Source organism: Simochromis diagramma, unplaced genomic scaffold, assembly GCF_900408965.1.
Source record: "Simochromis diagramma unplaced genomic scaffold, fSimDia1.1 OVJJ01000602.1, whole genome shotgun sequence".
Classification (NCBI taxonomy): domain Eukaryota; kingdom Metazoa; phylum Chordata; class Actinopteri; order Cichliformes; family Cichlidae; genus Simochromis; species Simochromis diagramma.
The window spans coordinates 5,799,110-5,825,663 of NW_024387040.1; the positions used below are offsets into that span (position 1 = coordinate 5,799,110).

The following is a 26,554-nucleotide window of genomic DNA, read 5'->3' on the forward strand; positions in this document are numbered from 1 at the left end:
ACAACAAATCTTCTACGGCAAGCCGAAAGGGACAAAACTACTAAACTGCCCACCCACCAGTCGGCTTTCTAACCAGCACTCGTCACTCAAAAAAGGGAACTCAAATGCTAAGTGGCGACCGTCAGTGACTAGCTGATTCTTGGCTAGCTACTGTACAGAGGTAAGTTACATAAATCAAAGCTTTTAATAACCTTTGGTAGGATTTTCAGCGTTGAAATAAATGCTAACAGTCTCTGCAAACGAGTGATTTTTTTTTATGTAAGCTGCTTAGCTAACTTTAGCCAGCTCCTAGCTGTTAGCTCCGCCGCTTTGGAAAAGCGCCTAACATTTGTGTGAACAGTGTTCTCGTTGTAGCCTGGGGAGATTTCACACCGTTTTAATACTCGCAGCATGGCTTAAACCCTCAGTAACCTTAGGTCGTTTTCAGATAAACCCGAGCTACAAGGTGTGCCGTGCTGGCTGCTAACGTTGTACAAGAAATGCAAAAGGACATTCTCGGTTTCTGGGTTTACAGCATTGTTTTAGGGTTTTGTGTTTTGTTTTGTTTTGTTTTTTGTTTTGTTTTGGGGGGGAGTCCGCTTTAGTGGTTACTGTAGTCTGCATGACATGCAAGGTAAATATCTAAAGAGCTCAGTGGAGGAGGGACTTCTCCAGAAGTTGGTTATTGTTTTCTATTCGTAGCAGCCACGATCTAACTGTTCATGCAGATGCCATTCCTCGTTAACCAAACATAGTCAAGGCTAGTAATATGACACGAGTTCTGCTGTAAATGCAATGCAGCTCTGCTTATCTGAAAAGACAGGCCTCTTAGGCGGCTATGTATAGATTCAGTATTATCATCTTGACACCTTGATATACTTCCTCCTGTGCAGTAATGCCAGAAAACACTCCAACTTAACACCAAGCTCACTTCTCTTCTTGTGTTCTGGGGGAAAGCTAAAGTTAAACTATAGCTAATAACACAAAACACTGCAGCTCATGTTCACTCACATCTCTGCACAGTTAAAAAAAGAAAAGAAATATTGAGCACATACCATGGACATGAAAAGAAGAGAATTTGATGAATGCACATTGCTGAGAAGTTGTTGTGATTTCTTTTTCTTTTTCCCCCCCTCTTCCGTACTGTGTTGCACTTTCATTACTCGTAAAGCTCTTTGGCAGTTCAGTCTGCTCACCCACACAAATTCCAGATAGACCAAACATTTCCTTGTACTGTAGCTGTGATTAAAACTGCATTGCTCAGACTAAAAACATTGTGGTTTTCCAACTCATGGCTCAGCAGTAAAGCTCTTCAACAAGTTGGTGCATGGTTTTGAACAGATTTCTTTTTAGTATATATATATATATATATATATATATATATATATATATTAGTCACATGATGAAGGTAGAGCTGGGCGATAGAACGATAACGATATGTATCGCGATATAACTTTTTCTCGATAGAAAAATTAAACTATCGCGATAGACCTCGCCGCTCTTGTCCTCTTAAAAAAAAAAAAAAAAAAAAAAAAAAAAAAAAAAAAAAAAAGAACAGCCAATCCAAATTAAGTAGCGCAGAGCCGAACCAATCACAGCCGCAGCGTCACGTCACGTACAGCACAAGTGCCAAGCCGCACGTGTGTATTTGTTTGGGAAGCAGCCGGCCACCGTACCGCCCGGGTAATGGAGGAAATGAGTGTGCCGACTAGAAAAATCAACAGAGCGTGACCGAAGGTTACCGAAGAGAGAAAACAGATGATGGTTCCAATGCCGGAGAGATTGTCGAACGGAAGAGCCATAGAAGTTCCGTAGTGTGAAGGTATTTCGGCTATTTCAAGTCTGACAAAAAACAGAGTAGCTGCACTGTAAATTGTGCCGAAAGCAAGTCTGGAAATACAATAAACTGGTGCATGCACTACGTCCACACGTACCCGGGTATTTTTGAAAACGCAGATTTTTCTATGCGTTTGCACCTTTCGTCCACACGTAAACGGCATTTTTGGTCACTGAAAACGAAGATTTTTTAAAAACTCCGGCCAGGGTGGATATTTTTGAAAACTCCGTTTTTGCATTTACATGTGGACTAGAAAAACGGAGAAAACGCAGCGTCAAAGGTGTGCGCATTTTTTGACGTCACACTGTGCGCCACGTTATTGTTTCGGTGAAATGAATTTCTACAATACTGTTACTGTTAATTCTACTCTCTGCAGTGTTTAAATGCTTACATATACACACAGTTACTGTCCCTCCACACATAGGACTCGGTTCTGCTTCTATGCCCCAGCTTTGTTTACTTTTTCCCACCGAGGCTTCTAGACTTCTGATTGGCCAACATTTCTGCACGGTTAGGAATCTAGCGCCACCTGCTGCTTTGGCATGTTCATAGCATCGTTTTCCTTCATTTCTTCCTTTATGTGTGGACGGGATTATTTTTTTAAAACGAAAACGGAAAATCTCCGTTTTCAAAAATACCCGTGTACGTGTGGACGTAGCCTCAGTCTCTGACTGGAAGCGCTAATTCGTCATTCGGCTTTTGTCAGACTAAAGTAACTGTTAAAACTGTTTGAAAAGCTAAGCTATACAACAAGGAGAGATTGAGAATTTCCTTTTAGTTCTCAGTTTATTTGATATTGACAAAAGTTAGTCAATTTTGTCTGTTCTTCTGTAAAACAAACTAAGATTTATTTTTAGAATTAATAATTTGTTTCTAAGTGGAATTGACAATTTAGTAGTCTGTTTCGTTTGTTCTATTTTGAAACTTAAACGCTTTAGCGGCTGCCTTTTGTGTAGTTTGCAATATTTGCCTTTATTTATCTGAAAAAGTCTCATGTTCCTTAAGTACATCTACCCTGTTGAACTTATTATGGGAAATAAATATTTAAATAAAAACAAGCTGCTGATTATTTCACATTTTACTTGTGAGCAACGGCACATTTAAATCTTACAAATATAGTTATTTGGCTTATATCGTGATAGATATCGTTATCGCCTGAAATGAAAAAAAAAACATATCGTGATATGAAAAAAATCTTATATCGCCCAGCTCTAGATGAAGGTAAACATTGGGATCTATTGATGGTGCTTGCTTTAATTGTCTGCTGGGTGCTTGTCCATATATAAATCAAACATGCTCAAACTAAAAGCTGTAGATACACTTCCAGGTTATTGTTAATGTTACAAAGCAGGCTCAGCCAGAGTGGTGACATTTCAGTGTTTGTCACAGAGCAATAAATATACAGTAAGGAGTCTGGTGCGCTCTGCTTGGATTTGCATAGCCTCTGTATGTCCCCACAGACTTCTCTCTCTGTCTCTCCCCTACCATTGCTCTCTCCTCCCCTTTCTGTTTCTTCCTCCTTTGCTGTCATTTAGTCTCTCCGTTGTATACAGCCTCTTTCCAATGTGCTGTGTCTCTGTTGGCTTAAACATACGTATAAAAAAAGGTGGGGGGGAAGCATTGTTTTTTTTTTTTTATGCTTAGCTTCTTTTGTTTTTGCATTTTAGGTCATCTGGACTTTGATCACAATGGGGGTGAAAGACCGCCCTCAGTGTTACTTTGATGTGGAGCTCAACCGGGAGCCAAGTAAGGGAAATCTTTATCAGTTTACAGGTGGAGGGAATAGTTAGTTAGAGCCTACCTTAACTTCCATACTTTGAACTGATATGTAAAAAAAAGGATTTTTAAATTAATGTTATGTATAGATTTTGTTTTTGGTGTTCAAGCTTTTCATTGATATTCATTTACAAAATGAAAGTGGCTCACTCAGTGGTGAATAAACTTGATAGACTGGTTTAGCGTCAGCTGTATCTGTGCTGAGAGGTTATATTTCTATATAACCCCTGATAGCTGCTGAGAATGGAAATATTGACCAGACTGTTTTAGTGACTTTATCCTGGAAGATGTAGCTGATGCTCTTCTTCCACAGCTGTCCCTCACATAGTATCAGACTTGCCATTAGCTACAGAGAGGTTTCTGTAATAGAAACTTGTAGCTTGTAATAGAAAATGTAGCTGTGAACTATTAAAGATTGTTTTCAGTTGTTTACATGTTGTTGTTTATATGTGATTTATTTTGACTTTGTTTAAAGATGATACTTTTAGTGACTCTTCTTTCCCCCTTGTGTGTCTTGTAGTTGGGCGTATAGTCTTTCAGCTTTTTTCGGATATTTGTCCCAAGACCAGCAAAAACTTCCTCTGTTTGTGCACTGGTGAGTAATCCTCATTCAGAGATATCTTCCAGTCAAATGTCATGACCTTACAGCATTTCGTTAATCGCATATTTGAATAATTCTGCTTAAAAATGTGATTCAACATGGCAAAAACCAGACTAAAGTGCAAGATTTTCACTACTTTAACTCTAAAATTTCAAAACTACTTGATTAACATGGAAAAACAGATTTCATTTATGTAGCTTTCTTTTCTGTGTATTTGTTTAAATTCATTTTTATCAAATGTCAAATTGTCCCCAGTGGTTTCATAACGATGCAGGTAAATAGTGAATTGTAGCAGGTTTTTAAATCGCCAAATAAATAATCCACCAGATAAATAATCCACTTTGTTGACAAAAGGCTGTTTATCGATCAAAGTCTGCACAGCATTATCACCACAGGCTAAAGACTGAAGAGTCGGCAGGATCGCTGATGTGGGAATTATTGTCCAGCGGTAGTAGTGCATCAGCACTCGTTGGTAGTCCATTGATCTACCTGCACAGATTGTCCGTTGTCAGATAGGGGCAGTGTCAAAAATCTCTGGGGTACTCCGAAGCTGCAGAGAAGAGTGATGGCACTATTGCCATTGCCATTCATGGCAGATTGCACAGTGTTTTAGTTTCATTTAGTTTCGTTTCTGCAACACTGAGTTGAAGACACGTATGAAGTGTATGATTTGCAGTTTTAATGATATATCCATACACAAGCTCATAGATTGACACACTACACATGGAGGGAAGCTACAGCAGTTTGAAAAGATTAGACTTTCTTTAATAAACACACATGGCAATGTCTTTGCTTCCAGTTTTGACATCTTTCCTTTATCAGCACTGACGTGGCGACACCTAACCTTCAGGAGAATACTGCACACGCTACCTGCGCTTTAACAGTGAGCGTAAACAGAAGTGGTTCTGTGACAGTGATAATATCAGCGTGCAAAGCGACTAATGCAGTGGTTATACCGGGATCATTGTAACTAAAAGCTGAAGTGAGGGGAAAACAAAGTTTAAAAACAACAAAACTCATTTACTGCACCACACCAGTCCGTAGTTTTCACGCTGTATCTTTTCATCTGTGATGGATTTTTTTGGGGGGTGCTTAACTTCCTGTTGAACTTTGAAGGAATTTACAGAAACATATTTGCAGTGGTTTAAACCTCTTTCCAAAGGCTCGTCTGCTTGTACAAATGACCATAAATAAAGTGTTAAAGGGGCAAATTTCACTCGCTGACTGATCGAGTCACAGCTTTAGAGAAGAGGTTTTCTCTCACAGTCGAGAAGTTTGCTGAAGTTTAAGCGTCAGAAACTGTTCAATAAAATTAAATTTTCTGACATAATTTTGAGAGATAACGTCCTGTGATGTGCTGCATCACAGATGTTGTCAACCTCATCTGTTTGGCCTTACAGAAGTGCAACTTAACAAGGTTTATCCAAGCACTGCAATACAATAGCAATGAGAACGTTATTAAATAAGTGAAATAAAATGACAATAACGTAATAAAAAACATATACCATTTTATGACTTATGTTGTGGCTGCTCTGTTTTCTAGATATTTCATCCCACAGAGCAGTGTAGTGTACTGTAGAGGCAGTGGTTTGCCTAGAGAAAGTCATAAATCTGCAGACACATAGCCGAGCAATCCCCCCCGTCTCATTTTTCACCCTACCTGGCCAACGGGAATGCGATGGCAGCAAAGGCAGACATGGGAAAAGGCTCGTTAGTCTGTTCCTGAACCAACACATGCACAGACAGCACACCAGTGAAGCAGTAATACACACCCGCATTCAGCTGGTGCAGTTTGCTGACTTTCTCAAAGTTTCTAATGTGTCCTTTTAGAATTGGATCAGCTCACTCCAAAGGAAACCAAACCCCTGGAACAGTGCCGAAGCCAAAGAAGTAAAATACTAAACCCTTAGCTTAGCTTTTCAATAGGACACACAGCCTCTTTCTGCTGAAAGCCACCTTCAACACATCACCACATCTAATTAAATCCTGCCTTCACGTCATTTCACCCCAGGAGTAAGGGGACTCTGGAGGGTAATAGCTTTGGGCCAGTATTGTGTCCCTGGTTAGTATTGGTCCAGTGGAAGATTTATTAATGAATTTGGCAGTCCTCCAAGGGAGTACCAGCAGGATGCCAGACTAAAGGCATATAGCTTACTGAAAGCCACCACCCAAATGTGGTTTTCATGCCTTTGTGGCAATATTAAAAGCCTTTGTTTCTTAAAACCATCTAGTAAACACAGAAGCACTTTGTGTATTAGCAGGTTGAGTGTTTTTGTTTTTTGGTGAGAGCTCAGTTAACATGAATGTCATTGCAGGTGAAAGAGGAACTGGGAAAGTCACAAGGAAAAAGCTGTGCTACAAAGGCTCCACGTTTCACCGAGTTGTAAAAAACTTTATGATTCAGGGAGGCGACTTTACTGAAGGTAATGTTATAATCCCCCGTTTACCTAAGAACGTGTTCACAGTGCTCCACCTTTTTCTAATTTGCTAGTTTGTTCGTTTCAGTCCAAAATCTAATGAAAGCCAACAGAGCGTAACACAGCTTATGTGAGCGGGGCGAAAAAACCTCTCATTTGGGTTGTTTTAAAGATGGATTAAATGCTCTCCAGGTGGGAAATGTTTTTCAATAATAACATTAATTACAGGCCAAATTAAAATGGGTAAAAACTGATCAAAGCTGTTAATCTCATCAAAGTGCCAACATACCGTAAACATGCTCTGCGGCTTTGTTGTGGGTGTTCATGGCAGGAATCCAGGAGACTACAGTTTCCTGAACATGGCAGCCACTTCAGAAATGAGCCCAATAAACATGAATCACTGCTGCCTTTGCTGATGAGGCAGCATCTTTTTCTGCGGCTACACACAGTTACACTGCTGCAATATAAAGAAGCTGCTGTGAATTTATTTGACTTTATTAATCTTTGCAGGAAATGGAAGAGGAGGGGAATCCATATATGGAGGCTACTTTGAAGGTATTTGGAATATCAAGTTATCTAATAATCTAATAATAGTGATGCATATCTATACTAAAAACACAAAGCATGCATATAAAGTTGCATAGATGGTTAATGGGTTTTGTGTGCGAATTGTTCTATGTTTGACTGCGCTGACCTTCACTTTTCCATTGTGTAGTTCTTCTATGTAGTAACAGCAGTAGGCTTTATCAAATCAAGATGGAGAGTAGGCATTCTCTTTACTGAAAGCTACAATCTTCCTGCCTAAAATTTTCAACATATTCTCTTATTTATAGAGTGGTCTTTTGCAAAATGAAAAGGTAAGAGATGTACACAGCTCCGTAACACCATGCCAACATCGTCCCCACCACCTTCCTCAGTCAGTGAAAGCAGTGCAAATGCTCGCAGCGTCACAGATCCACATTTGTACTGAAAGGTCCCCCCCCCGCTCAGATTAGGGTTTTTATGTTAAATAGGTGGAACTAGCAGGACATGGAGCCAGAACCAGACGGGTGGTTTTGCTCATTAGTAAGAAGATATTCCACTTTTATATTGTATATCATCTCTTTGTTAAAACTGTACATTACGGGGACTATTTTGTTTTTGCAAAGCACTCATTAATCTCCAGCTTTGAAAAACCCCTTGAAACTTGAAGTGATCCAACAGCGTCGCACCGCCTTATGTTACTGTTACAGCCGTAACTGCTTTTTCTAAGCAGGGCCCTCAAAGTAAGCACTGTCAGTGATGGTGCTTACTTTTGAGATGGACCAGACCCTCGTTGAGAATCTCCTAAATCAGTGGTTTGGACATTTTTCTCTAACTTTTTAAAGCTTTTAGAAACAAAGCTTATGTCACCCTGCTAAACCCAAGGGTGAACTCCAGAGCAATATGTAAACCAGACTTCTAAACACAACTTGCAAAGTTCATTCCTGGTAGCTGTGCAAGCAAAAGATAATGGTTCCTTTTATAAATTCGACTGAGTGTGTTTTCTGGAACTCCTACAGCGGATTAACCCTCGAATATATCAGAATGCAGCTCTGACTTGAAGACTGTGATGTAAGGTTGACTTTGAGAAATGCACGTAACATATTGCACACATCAGCAAGCAGATCTGCTTGTAGCTATGATGTGAACAGAAACCAGTGTGGTACCTTTTCATCTGAAAAGTGCAAGTTGTTGAAAGTCATTACTGGTTTGGTACTTTATAAACAGACTGCAGTAATATTTGGCCCAACAGAAACCTTTTGTTAGAGCTGACTTTATGGAAGGATAGGTTGGTGAGACAGCGAAAAGCTTTAATGAATTAATAAACCTTTTGTTTTGTTTTTTTAAATGATTATTTTTGTTAACACTTGAATCCTCTGCATCTGCCCCCGACAGATGAGAACTTCACTCTCAAACACGACAGAGCCTTCCTGCTGTCGATGGCCAATCGTGGGAAGGACACCAACGGCTCACAGTTTTTTATGTGAGTAACTTTTAAATTAAAACATTGCTTTTAAGAACTTACCCCCCAACCACCACTATTTTACTGTCATTCTTAAGAAAGTTTCTTATTAGTTTTTGCTTTCTATCCCTTTTTTTTTTTTTCTGTTTTGAGATTTTAGAGTAGAATTTGTCATTAAGTGTGACCATCAGCAGTCCCTTCTTCTGTGTGCAGTTAGTTTCAAAGTGCAGAGAAACATTGGATTCATTCTTTTTCACCTACAATTGTTACATTTTTTCTCTTGCCGTTTTTGTGTAAAATTTACAGAAACTCTAGCATCCTGCTCTTCCAAGGTAATGTGTCTCAAAGGCTGTGTTTCTCTCTCTCCTGACTGTATTTATCATTGAGTAGTTTGTCTTTGCAATTGTTGGACTTGCTTAAATATTTCACAAATGGCTTGAGGTGACTCAAAATGTTATTTTGGCTTCCGTTGTCACAAAAGCAGGTTCTGAACATACGATTGACATTTTCCTCCATGATTACAAATTCTCGAAGGAGGAAATGTAGATATGTAGTCTTTGTGCAAATTGATTTTTATAACAGGAAAAAATGATAATGTAATTTACCACACTCTGCTGTTGAGTGTTTTCTTAATTGAGTTGCAATCAGGTGTCATTAAAGAAAGGTTTGTTGCACAATTCCTTTTGAGATTTTCCCTGTGGTACAGTAGCATCCCCGCTTTGATCGAGGTATTTGTTTATTGTTATTCTTTTCTCTTTTTTCCCCACTTTCATGGCCCGGCTTCCACCTTTGGTTGACTCCCCACCTCACTTACTGCTGGATTATCCATAATCAGCACAACTAAGATGGCGCCTCATCTTGATGGGTAGGTACATCTGATATTATTATTTCACATTGTAATTCTATATAGAAATCTGAAAATGAGACTTTCAGTGTATTGATATGAAACTTTTTGGGGGAAAAAAATCCCAACATCCCAACAACTATTGTTAGGTTTCTATGTTACTAAACTGATTATAGCTTGTTTGGCGTTAGTCACACAGGCTGGCAATCACTCAGCAAGCACCTGTTGCTTAGGAAAGATGTGTATTCCTTGACCGGTTGCTGAATATTTGCTGGCTGTCACCAAGTGAAATGGGTTGCAAATAGGTTGGTTCACCAAAAACCCTCCTGGTGGTTCCTTTGGTCTTTAGCAGATTGCCTCGGTCACTCGTAGTTTGCATGGAAGACGCTGTGCAAACAACGTAAACGGACAATTTTACCGAGCATCAGGAAGCAACCTCCAGCAACCACTCGCAGTTGCTAGCTGTTACGCAGGCCTGTGTGAGTGGGATTTTAATAGATTAGAACCCTTTTGGTAGTTTTCAAACTTTAGCTCAATGTACTGTGCTAATGTAGGATATTCTGTCATAGGAAGTTGATTGAGGCAAAACCTAAATGCTCTCCAGGGCTTAAAACTAACATAATAGTACATTTAATGTTGGTTTTAGTTTCAAGTCTGTCTTGCGTCTATGCAGAGTCCACGTCGTCTTTGGTCTGGTCATCTCCGGATTTGAAGTGATAAAGAAGATTGAGGGGCTGAAGACTGATTCTGCCAGCAGACCGTACGCTGACGTGAGAGTGATCGACTGTGGTCAGCTGATCACCAAGTCTGCAAACGATGGTACGTTCAGTAACCTTCTTAATTGGAAGGATTAGCTTTGTTGTATTTATTCATTTATTTTTGATAAGTAAATCTGATGAAAAGGTCCCATGCATCCTGGGTACTGTAGTTTTTGGAGAATTGTATCCAAATTTTTTCTTTGATCTTTGAGAAGATACTATTAGACAATACCCTTAGACCCACCGTATGAAATCTTTGGGTTTGTTTAGATTAGATGTGTTGCCACTCAGCCAGTGTAGTGTGACTGTAAGTTTTGTTATAATACAAAAGCTTTAATAGAATATCTGTAGTGAAAGTGACACATTTTATGCTCATTTGTTTTTGTTTCCAGTGAGGGATAACGTGTGTTGCCTGTGATTATAACTGGCTCGTATTTCATGCTCATGTTCATTTTGTTGGCGTTTGGATGCCAGCGTCTCCCCCCGCCACTGGCATTAACACGGGGCGTGTAACTGGATCTTCTGTTTAATGAGGATCAGCGAGGTGATCTCTGTGGAGTTCAGTTGGCTTCAGCCCACCTGACTCTGCCAGGGCTGCTTTCATTGCCTTGAACATACCAGGAAAGAACAGACAAAGCTTTTCTTGTACTTGTACCATCATGAAAATGACTCCTGGCGTCTGAGCTTTCCCTCTTCTTTTACTAACTATACGAGTCAAGTATTCTTCAGAATTAGCACATTTTAATTTATTTCCACACGTTCTGTTGTATTTCTTCCTGCAGTGCTAGAAGGCAAGCGGAAAAGAACTTCCCATTCTGCTGACTCGTCCCTGAGCTCCCATGACTCGTTCTCCCAGTTCTCCTCAGTGGAGTCTGAAAGTGAACTTGATGAAAAGCACAGGCGTTACAAGCAAAAGAGACATTCGAAAAGTAAACGGCCTAAAAAGAAAAGGAGACTGTCAAGGAAGGACAAAGATGCAGATAGTCTGCCTTCCAAGCAAAGGTGATTTTCATTTATTTTATTATGTAAGTTCTTGTTCATGATCACATTATAACGTTTTTTAATAAATACTTACACATATCTTGTGTGTTGTCAGTTTTCACCAATTGACTGTATAGACTTCAGTACTGACATCTGTAGGAGCTTTTTGTTGTTTTCTTAATAAAAATATAACTGCTGTCACAGCCCTGTGGGAAGAGAGCTACGAGAGGGAGAGAACGAGGTGGAAGAAGAGAGGGAGCTGGGTGGGAAGAGAGAGAAGCCCGTTGTTCGGCCAGAGGAAATACCACCTGTGCCAGAAAACCGCTTCCTGCTGCGACGGGACATGCCATCTCAGGAAGATAAAGCAGAAATGTCAGTTCAAAGTTGTGCTTCATGTATATACTTTTTTTTTTTTTTTTTTTTAATGAGCAACCAAAACACTAATCTAAGTAAACACAGCAAGTGCTGCAATTTGATTTCAATTTCAAATTAATTTTCAGAGTTGAAAAAGAAGAAGCAACTCTTCCAGCTGACCCGAAACCAGCTGTGTCCAAGTCTGGACGGAAGATCAGAGGCAGAGGAACGATAGTAAGCTCACCTCAACTAAGATCAGAGATTGCTAACATAATGTATATGTAAATATTCAAATTTTCGGATTTCTTTTTGAGTCACAGGAGTGAATTTTGTAAAACGTGTTTATCTAGTCTAACTCTTATGCAGAATTAGTTTTAATGAATTGTTTGCAAATGCACAGTTTTTACTTTTTTTTGTCTTTCGCAGCGGTATCACACGCCTACGAGGTCTAAATCACGCTCTGCATCTGTAGAGGAGCGTGGAAGCAGTGAAACTCCACCGCACTGGAAAGAAGAAATGAAGAGAACCAAAATTTATCAACCCCCAAGCATCGAGCGGTGGAGCAAAGGAGACAAGTATGACCAATTGTTTTCCTTCCTAACTTTAAACACTAGTTTTCCTTCTATTTGCTTTCATGCGTCTTTTGGCTTAACAGATTGAATGACCATTCCTCAAGCAGATGGGACAACAGAAGCGACTCTGCGTGGTCCCAGTCTGCAGAGCACTCCTCAGACCACAGCTCGGAGAGGTCCAGCCAGCGCTGCCAACAGAAGAAGGCGAAGAAGAAATCTAAACACAAGAAAAAGGCCAAAAAGCGGAAACATAACAAGAAGAAGAGTTCCAAGAGCAAACATCAAAACCAGTCAGATGGAGAAAGGTCTGTGTCTTCAGAGAAAGGGCGCAGAAAATCTCGTTCGCTAACTCGTTCTTCTTCGAGTCAACACCACTCATCAAACAGAAGGAGACGCCGATCCTCGGGGTCATACGGAGATTCCCGATCCTACTCGAAGTCATACACATCCAGTCGATCCAGATCTCAAGGAAGGTCCCTGTCTTACTCAAGATCTAGAAGCCGGTCTGGATCTAGAGGGCGATCTTTCTCTAGATCTAGGTCTTGGTCCCATTCTCACTCGCGGTCTAAATCAAGGTACAGATCCAGATCGAGATCTTTGACGCCACCCAGAAAAAGGAGTTTTTCCAGATCTCCGAGAAAGAAAAAAACAAGCAAACCAGACACCATGATCCCTGTGAGTGAGAAGCTTCAAGAGAGCAAAGTCGCACCTGTCCCCAGACTGCCAGCTGTCCCGGCTCCTGAAAGTGTCCCTGTGATCCCACTGAGCGACAGTCCACCTCCCTCTCGCTGGAAACCGGGTCAGAAACCATGGAAACCCTCCTACATCCATATTCAGGAAATTAAAGCTAAAGTAGCTCCCAGCAACATTTCCTCCACTGGGCAAGCAGTCGATAGCGCAGCAGATAAAGCTCAGACTTCAGCTACGCCAAAGTCTCTACCAGGTGACTCTGAAGACAACACAGCACAAAAACCTTCACGGCGCTCACGCAGCAGGTCATCCAAGAGTAGATCTTACAGCCGTTCTTATAGTCGCTCACGGAGTCGGAGTTACAGTAGGTCCAGGTCCAGGTCCGCTCACCGGCACAAGAGCAGGTCATCGTCCTACAGCAGATCAGAGTCTGAAAAGTCCCCAAAAACAAGTAACGCAAAGAAGGAGTTACTAGACAAGGAGTGGAAGGAGTACTACAGTTCTCTGAGCAGAGTAAAGAATTTGGATAAGTTAATTTCAGTAAGCCTTAGTCAAGATGGTCACTCAGGATCGGAGAACAGGACAGACAGTGAGCGCAGCCCTGGTGTCATTGGCTCTGTGGAGCAAATAAAAGACAAGGGAAGCTCAGAGGATCTGGAGACGAAGCATTGCAGTTCAGTACCAGCAGAGACTTTTAATAACAGGTCTGAATGGGACAGTGACAGTGATAAGGTGAGCCAGAGCAACAGCGCTATCCCATTGAAAATGCAGATAAGGGTGGCTCAGTATGCCGAGTCTCTGGAAAAGAAGTTATCTTCTATCTCTGGATGGAATTCAGAAAGTGACTCTGAAAATTTAGCAGCCAGGACATTAGCTATTTCTGAAAAAGAGGAAGGGGAAGCTAGTTCAGAATCGGATTATGAGATTTCCAGAAAAACATCTGATGGAGGGAATGCTCCGGCAGCTTCTGGTCAGTCAGAGGAAAGCCCAGAGAAAGCGGCAGAGCCAGAGAAGCACAAGAGCAAGAAGAAAGCTAAACGTAAGCATAAACATAAGAGGAGAAGTGAGAATAAAGGCAGTTCCCACCACAGTAAGGACAAGGCCAAGAAGACTAAGCGAAAACATCAGAAGCTGAAAGAGACTTTTCACTGGCAACCACCTTTAGAGTTTGAAGAGGAGGAAGAAGAAGACGAATCCAAAAGGGAAAGACATAGTCCTGGAAGAGTTGTTAAAAAAAGTGCTGATGTTAATAACCTCAATGCAAAGGACCAAACTGCAAGCTGTAATCCTACTAAAGAAGAAGAAAGGGGGCAACAGAGGACAAAAGAAAGTATCAACAAAAATGCAAAACACACTGAACCTCATCTAGAGTCATCCAACAGGAATAGCGCCAGCGATTCTCACTGGCCAAGTGTCCAGGAGCCGGAGACATTAGATGACATGGACATTTGTACTCCGGAGCATGATGCTGAAATTGTTGAACCTTCAGTCTCATGTCATCCTCACAACAGCGTTCCTAAAATAACCCTAAAATCTACCTCAGACTCTTCTGAGATGGAAAACAATGACACTGCTTTATCTCATAGCAAAGAACAGTTTGCCGTTAGTTCCACAACAACAGCTGGCGGATCGCAAGACAGAGGAACCGCTGGCAAGCCTGCTGCCACTGTAATCAATTTAAAATGGAGGCCACTGAAAGGAACGTCAGCTGTACAGACTGTGAATGCTCCCCCTGTCACTGTGAAAAATGTCCAGGCTCAAGAGAACCAGACCGGCAACATGCAGGGAGTGAGAATGGAGATAAAAAGCAAAAGCCGGGTCCGACCGGGATCTCTGTTCGATGAGGTCCGTAAGACCGCGCGGCTCAACCAGAGGCCGAGAAACCAGGAGAGCTCCAGTGAAGAGAGATCCCCCTCTGTGGGAAATGCAAAGGGAACACGGTCTCCAAAGACGTCCAGGTCCTTGTCTAGAAAATCCCGCTCTGTTTCCAGTCACCGGTCACGCTCCCGGGGGTGGTCCCACTCCTACAGCAGGTCCAGGAGCAGATCCCGCAGCTCCAGATACTCCTCCAGGTAAGTGAGAATAAAGCATTTACAGACGCCACCTTTGAATCCTAATAAATTGTTTGATGTGAGTAGGAATGGTAATCAAGAACCGTTTTTTGTAGAAAACCAATTCCCAGTAGTCCAATTCCTTGGGACTATTAGTCTGGCTGCTTATCGATCAATCTTGCACTCACGCTACAATCAGCTGACTTTAATTCACGTGACAGAGGAAAATACCAACTTAGTCTAGAGCGTGGTTATGTACGAGATCAATGGTAAAGTGGAAAACTGCATCCAGGACAGAAACAACCGTATTATGCTGCTAACACAACTTCAGTTCTTTGCAAACAGCATAGTATAACAAATTACTTGTCCCAGTAGTAATTAAGTAACATGCTGCATGACTTTTAAGAAAAGTGTTGTGTGTAACAATGACTTTTTGAGTAACGACTCTAACACTGATCACAACAAAGAGGGGAAATCTCAACACGCACAAACATTTGACCCACAGCATGCTTTTCATTTAGATGAATGTAATTTCTTTACTGCTGTTTAACAATGGCATTGACTCTCAAAACTGAGCCAGTGAGAACCCAATAACAATTGATAAGAGAATCGAATGGATAAGTGATGCTGATAATGGAATCGCTAAATTCTTTTCAATTTCCATCCCTGAATGTGAGTGAGATGTAAGTTACAGCATCGTTGCTGTTTTAGGAGCCGTAGCCGGAGTTGGAGGAGACGTGGGAGAGGACGATCTCGCTCTCGCAGCACCACGTACCGCAGTTACAGGAGTCACAGGTACACTATGAAACACTCATGGAACAAGTGCAAGATCTGATAGGGAATATTCTGTAGTTGGCATTTTAGATTTCTGTGTTGATTCCTAAGAAGAAAACTCAAAAATGTCTTTATAAATGTGCCCACAATGTTTTAACAGTTACTAATCTATGATGTTGAAGTTAAACCTCTGATTTTTGGTGTTTTCCGTTGTTCCCGTCAGCCGGACGTACAATAGAAGTCATTCCAGAAGCCGCTCATATATTCGCCGGAGAAGATCCAGGTCTGTGAGGACACTTAAGTCACATTTAGAAATGTGGAATTGTTCATAGAAACGCAATGAAGTATGTTGAGCTTAAAAAATGGCAATATAATTGTAACTGAGAACACGCATAGAAACGATGCGTATACGTTTGTAAGAGATCAGTTGATTTTTTTTTTTTTACAGCCCTCATAATTTTGGCCGAATATCGCTGAGGTTGTGAATATTTTCTGCTTCGTCTTATTAAGCAGCAGGTTTACCAGCAGGACTGTTGGTCAGACAAAGAAACGTTTAGACTTTTGATAAATAGTATAGATATTTCAAAACCTAAAAGCATGTGCAGATCCATCAGTATTTTCAATAACATTTATTGTGGCACCAGAGAAGATGATTGCTTGAAACTGGAAAAACAAAACTCGGTACAGTCAGATTGACGGGATTGTTGTAATGATCAGACTTTAGACCAAAAACAGGATCCATATGTCTTAAGATGGACACAAAACTTTGAGCTGAAGGTCTTTAAACAGAGCTTGAAAGGTTTTACAGTAGGGCTGTGCGATATGACCAAAACCTCATATCCTGATATAAGACATCTATCGTCCCGATAACGATAAAAATCACAAAATCTTCTGTAAATTCTGTGAACCTCGGGCAGCTCGACTTGCGTGAAGTGTTTCCAGCTGGGCGTCGTGTACCTGGAGTCGAGTGTTTTAACTGACGCGTGAAACTATATATTTTTAGACAAGTTGTAACGGCCGCCGTTTTCTTTGTGAGTATTTATTACACGGCGTGCTGCGGGGAAAAGCCTGTTCTAACGTTTGAGTCTAAGGTTTATTTATTTTTTTTTAGCACCCGACGGCTCTTTTTTGCTTCTCATCCCTAAATACTCTACATACTATTTCACGTGATTCAGTTTATTTTGAAAAGGCTCAACAGGATCTTGAGCTTTATTGTGAAAGGTTTATGTGGAAAATAAACAAGCAGACACGCGATGCTGTTACCGTCGTTGTTGCTAACGACAACGCATAAAAACAGGCGCTTGTCCGTTCGTCGTGTGGTTATATTAAATATAAGAGAAAGAGAGAACTTTAAGAAATTAATATAGCCACTACAGTGACCATCAAAACAATGAAAAAAATATTGCTGTAAACAGTATTTTTTGCGACACCACGAAACAAACGATAGCGTAAACTGAAACGATAGACATTTTTATATCGTCATCCGATATATATCGTTATATCGAACAGCCCTATTTTACAGGGTAGTAAAATTAGTACTGAAAAGTCTACTGTTGGCACTAAATGTCACCTTTTAAAATACAGTGTGTCAAAGAGAATCATCAGAATTTAAAAATATATTATATTTTATAGTAATGGACTTAAAATCTTGAAGTAAATGGCTTAATATAAAATTTTACACACAAAATTTAAAATATCCACAAGTGCTCAATGTTAACACACGGCATCCATACGATAGTCAAACTAGTCCAGGACTTTTGCGATCACATCTGGAGCCACTGCTGTTGTTACGTATCAGAAACCACATGAAACTCACCAGTCCGCTCTTTCTAACAGCCGATTCCCTGACACATTGTGTTCCCTTATACCGTGATCGGTTTACCATTGTTGAGCTTGTTTTTCACCGATTACAACTATTAAAATATTTAAATTCTCAGTGATGTTGTTCTTCTATTATTTTTGGACTGCATGTCCTTTTAAAATGATAAGTAACCCACTTTTTGCTGCTTAAAAATAGTTAAAGTTAAGCTTATGAAGCCCTGATAATTACTTTTGAGCTGTATTTGTAACCAGTGTCAGAAATGGGTCTTAAAGCTCTACATGTCATCACTGAATTCGGTGTCATTCTGTTGCTATTCCCAAAATAATATCTGTGTTGTCACCTGGCTGGATGTTAATGCAGGTCAGACTCCTATGACAGCTATTCCAGTCGGAGTCGGAGTGTGAGCAGGAGACGAGGGCGCAGGCGAAGTGACAGCTACAGGAGCTCAGACCGCCGATCGCGGTAAGACTGAGTTCCCAGGTGAACTCTGACAGACACTAACGATGTGGCCGGTCTCACTTCAACCTTTTCGCCCTCTCAAATCTTTCTGTCCTGTTGAAAATCATTGTTTTTTCACATGTGTTTTGGTGTCTTTAAGATAAAAGAAGCCAAAACACCCCACTAAATGTTCTCCACGCGTCTGTGCATTGTAAACACCTCTGCAGTGCCTCAAAGGTGAAACGTTTTCTTTTGTCTGCAGGTCGTATGGCTCGTCCAGTCGCAGTTCTTCTAGGCGCAGGAGCCACAGTCGCAGCAGTCGGTACAGCTGAGCTGCGCCTTAAGGCAGCCTGCTGGTTTACACCCGATGACAAGGATCAGAACCACAAAGTCTGGACAATGTCATATAGTCAAAGATCAGCTCCTAAAGCTCTAAGAGGAAGAATTAAATCCAGTCTTATGGTCAGTTTAACATGGTTGTGTATGTCCACCTGGCACAAGCTGGCATTATAATTACTGAGGAAATGAATGTAAATTTATAAACCACTTTACAAGCTGATACAAAGGCCTCCTTTTTGGGGCTGTCACAACAAGTGGCTGAAAATCTGCCAACACAGTCCATCAAACAGAAAGTTTGAAAGTGAAATATACTCTATACTTAATACTAATATTATGACAAATATACTCTAAATAATTAAATAATTTTATATTCATGGATTGTGTTTTCTACTTCTTTTATACACTGAAGTTGTTACAGTTTAAGAGTCTAATCGTCTCAGTCTTGATGTGTTTTTGAGGTTTTGCATTAAGCTTTGAAAGTTTTCCTAAAGTCATCACTGAATGGAATAAATTTGTTTTTATAACTATTTTTTTTCAGTGCTTTTATTTTATTGTATCATGAATGTTCAAACTAAACTCAAAGTATGGTACCACAGATGTAGGTTTATTCAGTTCTAAATGTTTACATTTAATAAATACCAACACATCTTGAACTCTGGTCTGGTATTTTGTGTTTTTCTTTGCTTTCTCAGGATCTCTGAATTATTTGTACCTCAGCAATGGTGCCATCTACCTTCAGTTTATATCTGTAGTGTGTTTAACTATGTGTGCTTAAGAGAACAAAACGGTAAGCCCCACCATGAAGTGCTAACTGTGCCATATTCAGTCAAACGGATGATGTGGATTCCAGTTTTCTTTCATTACAAATAGAGCAATGATTCCAATCATGTGTTACTTGTTCTAAGAACTGTCCATGAGCTACATGTTATGCTCAATAACCACTGTATTAGGTAGTGCTCCAGTTTGCCTTTAGGACTGCTAAATTCCTGTAAACATTCCTCAGAGATTTGTCCATATTGACATGACATCATCACACAGTTGTCGGCTGCACATCCGGGATGAATCTCCCGTTTCACCACATCCCAAAGGTGCTCTATTGGATTGAGATCTGATGACTGTGGAGGTCATTTGAATACAGCGAACCCACTGTCATGTTCAAGATTGTGCTCAAAACAGCCTGGAGAATGTAGCTACACTGTGGTCATAAACGGAAGGATGTGGCGTTTAAACTATGTACAGTCGGTTGGTACTAATGAGCCCAAAGTGTGCCAAAAAAATATCCATCACACATCACAGCACCACCACCAGTGGCTTGAACTGTTATTATGATGCAGGATGGATCCATGCTGTTTATGACAAATTCGACTCAATCATTTAAAAAAAAAAAAAAAAAATCAATCTTGTCCAATTTTGGTGAGTCTGTGTCAACTGTAGCTTCAGTTTCCTGTTCTTTGAGTGGTGCTGGGTGTGGTCCTCTGCTGCTTCAAGGTTCAGTGTGTTTTCAGAGATGCTCTTCTGCATACTTTGGTTGCGATGAGGGGTTATTTGAGTCACTGTTGCCTTTGCCTTTACATAAAAAAGGTCATTTTTCAATGTTATAGAAAAGCTAAGACATCTCCCAGATTAAAAGGCGTTAAAGAACAAAAGGAAAATAATATATTAAGCTATATCGCTTGTTCTTTTCTCTTGTTTTGTCTAAAACGTTGAATTCCTGGTTTACCTGAGCAACCTAAACAGCATAATGTGTTTGTTTATGCCTCCTGAACATGAATTAATACAGGTATGGGACTTTCTCCAGGTTGTAATTCTTCCCACCTTGCTATGATTCTACAGACAGGATATTCAAGGGAGGTGCTGTGGTGCAGGAATCTCACAGGGGGCCTCGAGACAAGCATGATTTACCAGAGGAAACCTAGCTCAGCCCAGGACTCCAGGGATGTCAGGAAGTTCCAGTGAGTCAAACATGAGAAAATACAACTTTTGTTGGACAAAACATGAAAGGTGAAATCTTGTCTTGTATAAGAAAATGTGTTTAGTCACTCCTTTCTGACCACTCAGTGTGGTAAAGTCGCCCTGTACCCTTAGCAAAAACACAGCCCAAAGCATGTTTCCACCTCCGTGCTGGACTGTGTGGATAGTGTTCTTTGGATCATACTCAACATTTCTCTTCCTCCAAACATCAGGTTGAGTTCGTGCCAAAGAGCTCGATATTGGTTTCATCTGACCATAACATTTTCTCCTAAACCTTCTCTTATTCATTTAGATGTTTACTGGCAAACTTCAGATGGGGCTTCTTGAGCAGGGGGAGCTGCAGGATTTCAATATATAGTCTGTTACTAATGGTGTTCTTGGGACCACAGGAGGAGCTTGTGGGTGGCTGTGGCTCAGGTGGTAAAGCAGATCAGCTACTGATTAGGAGGTTGGTAGTTCGATCCTTGGCTTCTCTAGTCAAATATCCTTGGGCAAGGATACTAATCCCAAGTTAGCCTCTGATGTGTTCATCCGAGTGTGAATGTTGGTTAGTTTGCACTTGACTTTATCCATGTTGTATACAGCGCTTTGAGTACTCTGGGAGATTAGAAAAGTGCTATATAAGAATCAGTCCGGTCCGTTTTGGTCTGATCCGCCACCTTTCTCATGATCATCCTCACTTGATGGGGAAAGATCTTGCATGGAGCTCCAGAGTGAGGGTTTGGAGCCCATTCCAGCCTTGTGCAGCTCCACAGTCGTGCCTGGATGGAATTGAAACTAGCATGAAAATGAGAGACTGTTTATTTCCTTTGAAGTGAGCAGACCACTGGGTTCTTCTTGTATATAAAAGATGGGCGGTGTGGTTCCTTTAAGTGTTTCAAAGCCATTCTTGGCCCCCAGTAGCAGGTAATGGGGCCCTTATGTAAAGGGGGAATTGCAGTGCGGATTTTTATTTGAAATTTTGCACATTTTGTGGATTATCTCTTAGTTACCATTTTGCACAATGTGCATAACATAACCATATTTCTGCGCTCTTAGCACGCACTCAAAAAAAAGAAAGTTACGATAGCGCAGATGTGTGGCGCCAAATGAAGTTAGGATGACTTCTGTAATATGGGAAACCGGTGAACTCGCTGACCTCCGCATCTGTCTGCCCGCCCTGACGTCACACCGTTACAGGAGCGCACAGTGAGAGAAAGCGCACCCGGGGCTTTGCGCCATCTACGCCTGCGTCTGTATTCCTCCTCCTAGCTTTAAAACGCTCACGTGCAGTACAAAAGGAGGAGAGAGAGAGAGAAGCGCCTGTCTCGCAACTCCAGCGTTAAACAGTACCGTGTCCCTTTAAAAACGTCTGACAAAAAAGCCCATATGATCCCTGAGCTCCAATCACCAATTCCTTCTGCAAAAGCAGCCTCTGCATTTTTGTCTGTCTGAATGCTACAGCAGCACGGGGGGGAAAAAAGATTCAGGATAAGGCAAAAAAAAAAAAAAAAAACTGGAGAAATGTGACAATCCAACGGTCATTTTCATGGCGAGGGGGAAACTGGTGCGAAAGGAGTTATTCTGGGACTCCTTTGAGCCTCGAAACGCTGGATCAAAATGGTAGGCTACAGAGCAGAGCTGCATTTTTGTTTATTTTTTTCCCTCTCTCCCTCTCTCTCTGTCCCTTCTTGATCTCTTGCAAATTTGAGCTACTTAGCAGGCCGATCAAACTTGCCACACTTGCGCGTCGTCGCGATCCCCTACAGCTGGCTGTCACACGCGTGTTTCGTGCTTTGTATCGTTTGCGGTGAAGTTTGTAACTTGCCGACATGGCACAAGTTGAGGGGGCTGGTGGTGGCGGTGTGGGGGGTGGATCGAAGCAGACCCCCTCTGAAAGAATGCGATGGCTACAATAGCCACATTGATGCGGAGAAGGAGTTAAATTCCTTCATATCGGACGCTTCTGCAAAGCACTCAGGTCGTGACTGGTGCGAGTGAAAGTGCCACCTTTCCCTTCCTTCTCCAAGCGAGCCAGACAGCCGGTGCAGGACAAGTTAGCGAGGCTTTCATGAGAGATGCCGCTCTTCTCGTCTCCATAACTTTATTTTGATTGCGGCTGACACTCAAGTAGAGGTGAAAAGAGGTGGAGATGGAAAACATCACCAGTGAGATCTGATAGAAGAAGCTGCCTGGTTATAAATAAATAAATAACGCAAACAAAGTCCAGCTGAAGCAGAAAATGTGCAATATTTTATTGGCTTGTGACGAGTTTTCTAGGCTGCTGCATGAGGTCAGTCGCTTTAGGGAGACGACTGATTCGTATTTGTACTGACTAATGCTCTCCTCATCCTCTTGTCAGCGTGGATAAGTTGTGTTTTCCTCCACGCGTTAGCAGATCGGAGGGTGATTGTGACGGAGAGGCTGAGTTGTGGGAATAGAGGCCGACAGTACAGAGGCAGACAGTCCGCTCTGTCTCCAGGGTCATTTTAGGATGCCTCATTAGGAAAGCATGTGGAGCTTGATGCAGCGGTGGAGTAATCCCAGTACGCGTTCACATCTGGAGGCTTGGGTTAATATCTGGGTCAGGTCAGCGGGGTTAGCCCTGGTGCTCGCTGGGTGGCTTCTGGTGGGAGCAAAGAGGGTGAGGGAGGTCTGATTGATGTTGTATTTATGTTCTACTTATTTATTTTATTTTTTTCTGGGTTTTTTTTTTTTGCAAGTGCAGAAGAATAAACTGAGGTCAAGTGCACAGTGTGCATGGCGAATGCAATGCACCAGAGATCAGACAGAGTGAATCTTTTAACTGTTTTGGTGATTATTTCATAAATTAGATTGTTGATATATCCAAGGTGGGTTAATCTGGGCTTATGTTGATTTTAATCAATACCGAATGGCTGGATTACACAAAGGGTTTAGCAGCAAAGACAACAGGTGCCCACGGTATCATGGGGCCCATGGACCAGATCCTCACTATGCAAGTGTCTCTTAACATTATTATAAAGTCGCTCAGATGACCAGAAATAGAAAAATAACTCAGTGGAAGGGGCAAAAAGTGAAAACGACAATAACAAAAGCTACACCTATGGGACAAAATGTGTAAGGTGACACATGACAGATGGAAACAATCAACAGGGACTTTCAAAATTAGTACAGAGACACAGTAATAAATAAAAAGATTGAAAGTGACCACAAAGATTAGTTGAAAGGGGAAAAAAAAGAGACAGAAATCAACCACAGAGGGACATAAAACATCCTAAAAAAAAGATGCAAAATACAAATATGAATGGGCGCAAGAGGTGCAAAGCTACCGCAAAGTGATCTTTAACCTGTTGAGGTGCAGTGGTTAGTGCTGTCACCTCACAGCAAGAGGCTTCTGGGTACTATCCTGCTCGTTTGGCTTGGCTGCGATGCTTCTGAGTGCAGCTTGCATGCTCTCCTTGTGCCTGCGCTGAGTTTTGTTTGGTTCTGCTTCTTTTTCTCCCACAGTTCAAAGGCGTGCATGTCAGACTAGCTGCTGATTGTTAATTTGCGTGTCCAGCGTGCACTCTTGCTCTCTTCCCATCTCAGCCTAGTTAGACTTCAGCTCCACCCCGACAGGTTTACTGTTGAAAATGAATGGCTGGAGTCTTTTTTTTTTTTCCCCATATACTTTGCACTGAAGAGGGCGTTTGCATGGAGATCCTCCTATTCAAATGAAAAGACTTTATTTGGCTTTTTTGTCTTCATTTATTGTGAAAATGTAAATTTGCCTTAGTTTCGCACACACTAAAGACACTTATACTGTACGTTTCTGGCCCTGTGATACAGTTTGGCCTCAGTCAGCATTGTGAGGTCCTAAGCAGCTCCTTCTCTATCCTCCCAGGGTGCTGTGAGTTTTTACGTAACTGCCTATTCAGGGCATTCTTGCCCACCCTTGACTTTGAGGCTTCACTGTCTCTGGGTGCTGAGTGAGAGAGCTGTCTTTAGTCTTTGTGACAAGTGCAGTCATTCCCCGAGACCCAGCAACAAACTACCGCGGACTTCTCCGCTCTCTTGGAAACTCGGAGCATGCTGTAGGTGCTGCTAATTTATGCCCCTGAGATTAAGAACAGTGGACAAGGCTGCACAGACAGCAAGGTCAAACTCACTGGGCTTATGTAAGGTTTCCTTTGTTCTCGTTGGTTCAAGTGGCACCAGCTTGCTTGAAGTACACTCAGGTTGTTGTTTTATTTTTTTTACGTTTTCAAATAAAGATGTGGATTTATTCATTCTCAGCAGTGCCACCCAGTATTGTTGTCTTTGTATCCAAGGGGGGGAAGTTACTCTAATTTAACACTATGGCATTAAAAAGAAAAAGAAAGACATTGAACTCCATTATCAAAGAAGCCAGACAGCTTTTTATTTTCCTAATGCTCGATATGAGGATTTCTATTAGCCTTTCATTGTCAGGCATTTAAAGATATTAAGAGAGTTTAAAACGGAGCGGGCTTCTAAAGTGTTCTTATAGCTTTTAGCAAAATTCAGGTCAGCGAGAGAGACTTAGGAGAAGCTTTAGTGCAGATGAGTTTTTGTGCTGTTTTCAGACACTTGCCAAGCAGAGAAGAAGGGATCCTTGATCTAGCAGTCATAAAAATGTGTCATAGACATAGATTAATGTTTGGATTTTGAATGGGAATGACATCATTATCCGTTTTAGCTGCTTATCTGTATTAAGAGTAGTATAAATAATGAAAATAATAATGCACAGAACTGATTTGAAACAAAAAAGGTCAAGTTAAATTAAAAACCTTGTGCCGCGTTAATCTAATATTTATTTATTCAGGATTAAGTCTTAAAGGAACAATTTGATGCATAAATGCATCTAGAAAAAGATAGAACTTGATTAAAGTATGAGCCATGAGATGGTGAGCTGAAGTTAGGCCAAAAGTATGAACTTTTACCGGCATCATCAGGGAATCGCACCATTGTTCTCACCGGTGGCCTCACAAATCCATGTTTGAGACCCTGAACTAACTTCATGCTAGATGTAGCTTTATATAAAAACAAGCGTATGTTTTCTTATCTCACAAAGCAAATGTGTACATTTGCAAAATGCGTTAACTGTACTGCTGCTGGTGTTCCTTTAAGATTGCATTCATTATTTCCCTGCTGTCCACTTATTGGTTGCAGCTATAGAAAGCTGATGCTCCTACTCTACCTTTTTTTCCCCCTCCTTCTCTGTCCTCTCTGACCTTCTCATCAAACACATCAACGCCCAATGCGAACACACACACACACACGCACACGCACGCACGCGCATTTTGCCACAGCAGAGAGATTCCTGTGATAAGGAGCTCTTTAGAGGCTTGTGTTTGCCTCCTCTCTTTTTGTGTCATGCTATGAAAGGGATAATGAAGATATCAGAGTCTCAGCCTGTGTAATAACCCTCGGGTATGTCTGCACCTGCTCTCTGCTGCACATCAGAGTTATCTGTTGTCTCTAATAGATCACTTCAAAGGTGCATCTTTCAGCCAGTGTATCATTCACATGGACAAATTTAAATTTAGTCTCTTCGGACCTGATTTTCTTTATTTCTTTTTTTAGAAATTAAAATATCTCTGCAGTTTTTTGGGGTTATTTGGTGCCACAGGTATTTGGCGTCACATCCCTGCGTGTATACACGCATGTGCACCCGTGTTGTGCACATGCGTGCGCGGTGCTGGCTTGGGAACAGCGTGTTATGACTCCAGTGGGGCGGTGGTGTGCGAACCATTGTAACGTGTGTGCGAGGAGGAGATGCCAGCACCACAGGCCCCTCTCTTGGCCGGGGTTCCTGACTCAGCGCTTCCTCTCCCAGCTCATTGGCCCAGACACAAACTTCCTGGCAGAGCTTCAGTGCGGACACTCTAACCTCATCACCCCACCTCCCCCCCCTTTCACCCAGCTCCTTTGATTATCCCAACCGCTCGTCATCTCAGTTCCAAGCCACCGGCGGTTGATGTCTTCTTTCAGCGTCGCTTCTGATTGGGCGATGCAAGCACTGTCTCCAGCCTCCCCCAAACTGATAAAACCCGTCATCGACCAGTTCTCAAAGGACTGGACGCTAAAAGGACTTTGCAAATCGTGCGGCCGAGGCAATCCCGCTCACGCTGTCAAATTTTAATGTACTGTACGTCGCCAAGATGCTGCTCATGCCGTGTTCTCATCCTTATTTTTGTTTGTGCTCCCCAATTTCATGCTCGGGTAAACGCATATCAGTTGTAGATTGGCTTGTCACCTGTGGTTGCATTAACATATAGATGGAAATGTATTTAAATCCAATCAAGGAAGCTGGTGGAGATCCACCAGGGCAAAGCTGGGGCAAGTCCAAACTGCTAGATTAGGATGAGGGAGGGAGGGTTGGGGGGGCAACAGTGTGAAGGGGAG

The 26,554-nt window shown here is 41.6% G+C and overlaps 2 protein-coding genes across 6 annotated transcripts in view; both read left to right on the plus strand.

The window, feature by feature from the left end:
• Nucleotides 1-36: 36 nt before the first annotated feature.
• nktr (natural killer cell triggering receptor) lies at nucleotides 37-18,875 on the plus strand. Of its 5 annotated transcripts, none has more exons than XM_040043939.1 (17): nucleotides 37-160; nucleotides 3,484-3,562; nucleotides 4,113-4,187; nucleotides 6,509-6,616; nucleotides 7,121-7,165; nucleotides 8,528-8,615; nucleotides 9,430-9,459; nucleotides 10,112-10,257; nucleotides 10,979-11,198; nucleotides 11,382-11,549; nucleotides 11,678-11,765; nucleotides 11,958-12,106; nucleotides 12,187-14,865; nucleotides 15,556-15,639; nucleotides 15,842-15,901; nucleotides 17,801-17,902; nucleotides 18,141-18,875. In XM_040043939.1, the coding sequence occupies exons 2-17, from the start codon at nucleotides 3,505-3,507 to the stop codon at nucleotides 18,208-18,210; spliced, it is 4,170 nt and encodes a 1,389-aa protein (XP_039899873.1). In that variant the 5' UTR covers nucleotides 37-160; nucleotides 3,484-3,504; the 3' UTR covers nucleotides 18,211-18,875. The 5 variants fall into 5 exon arrangements, with proteins under 5 accessions (XP_039899873.1, XP_039899874.1, XP_039899877.1 ...); XM_040043940.1 differs by having other exon boundaries at nucleotides 12,211-14,865; XM_040043943.1 differs by lacking the exons at nucleotides 37-160; nucleotides 3,484-3,562; nucleotides 4,113-4,187; nucleotides 6,509-6,616 and adding an exon at nucleotides 7,444-7,467 and having other exon boundaries at nucleotides 7,115-7,165.
• Nucleotides 18,876-21,580: 2,705 nt separating this feature from the next.
• Nucleotides 21,581-26,554, plus strand: part of zbtb47b (zinc finger and BTB domain containing 47b) — a 31,859-nt gene continuing 26,885 nt past the window's right edge. The window contains exon 1 of the mRNA XM_040043955.1: nucleotides 21,581-21,790. Coding sequence (XP_039899889.1) covers nucleotides 21,788-21,790 — 3 coding nt within the window. The 5' untranslated portion in view covers nucleotides 21,581-21,787. The remainder of the gene's footprint in view (nucleotides 21,791-26,554) is intronic.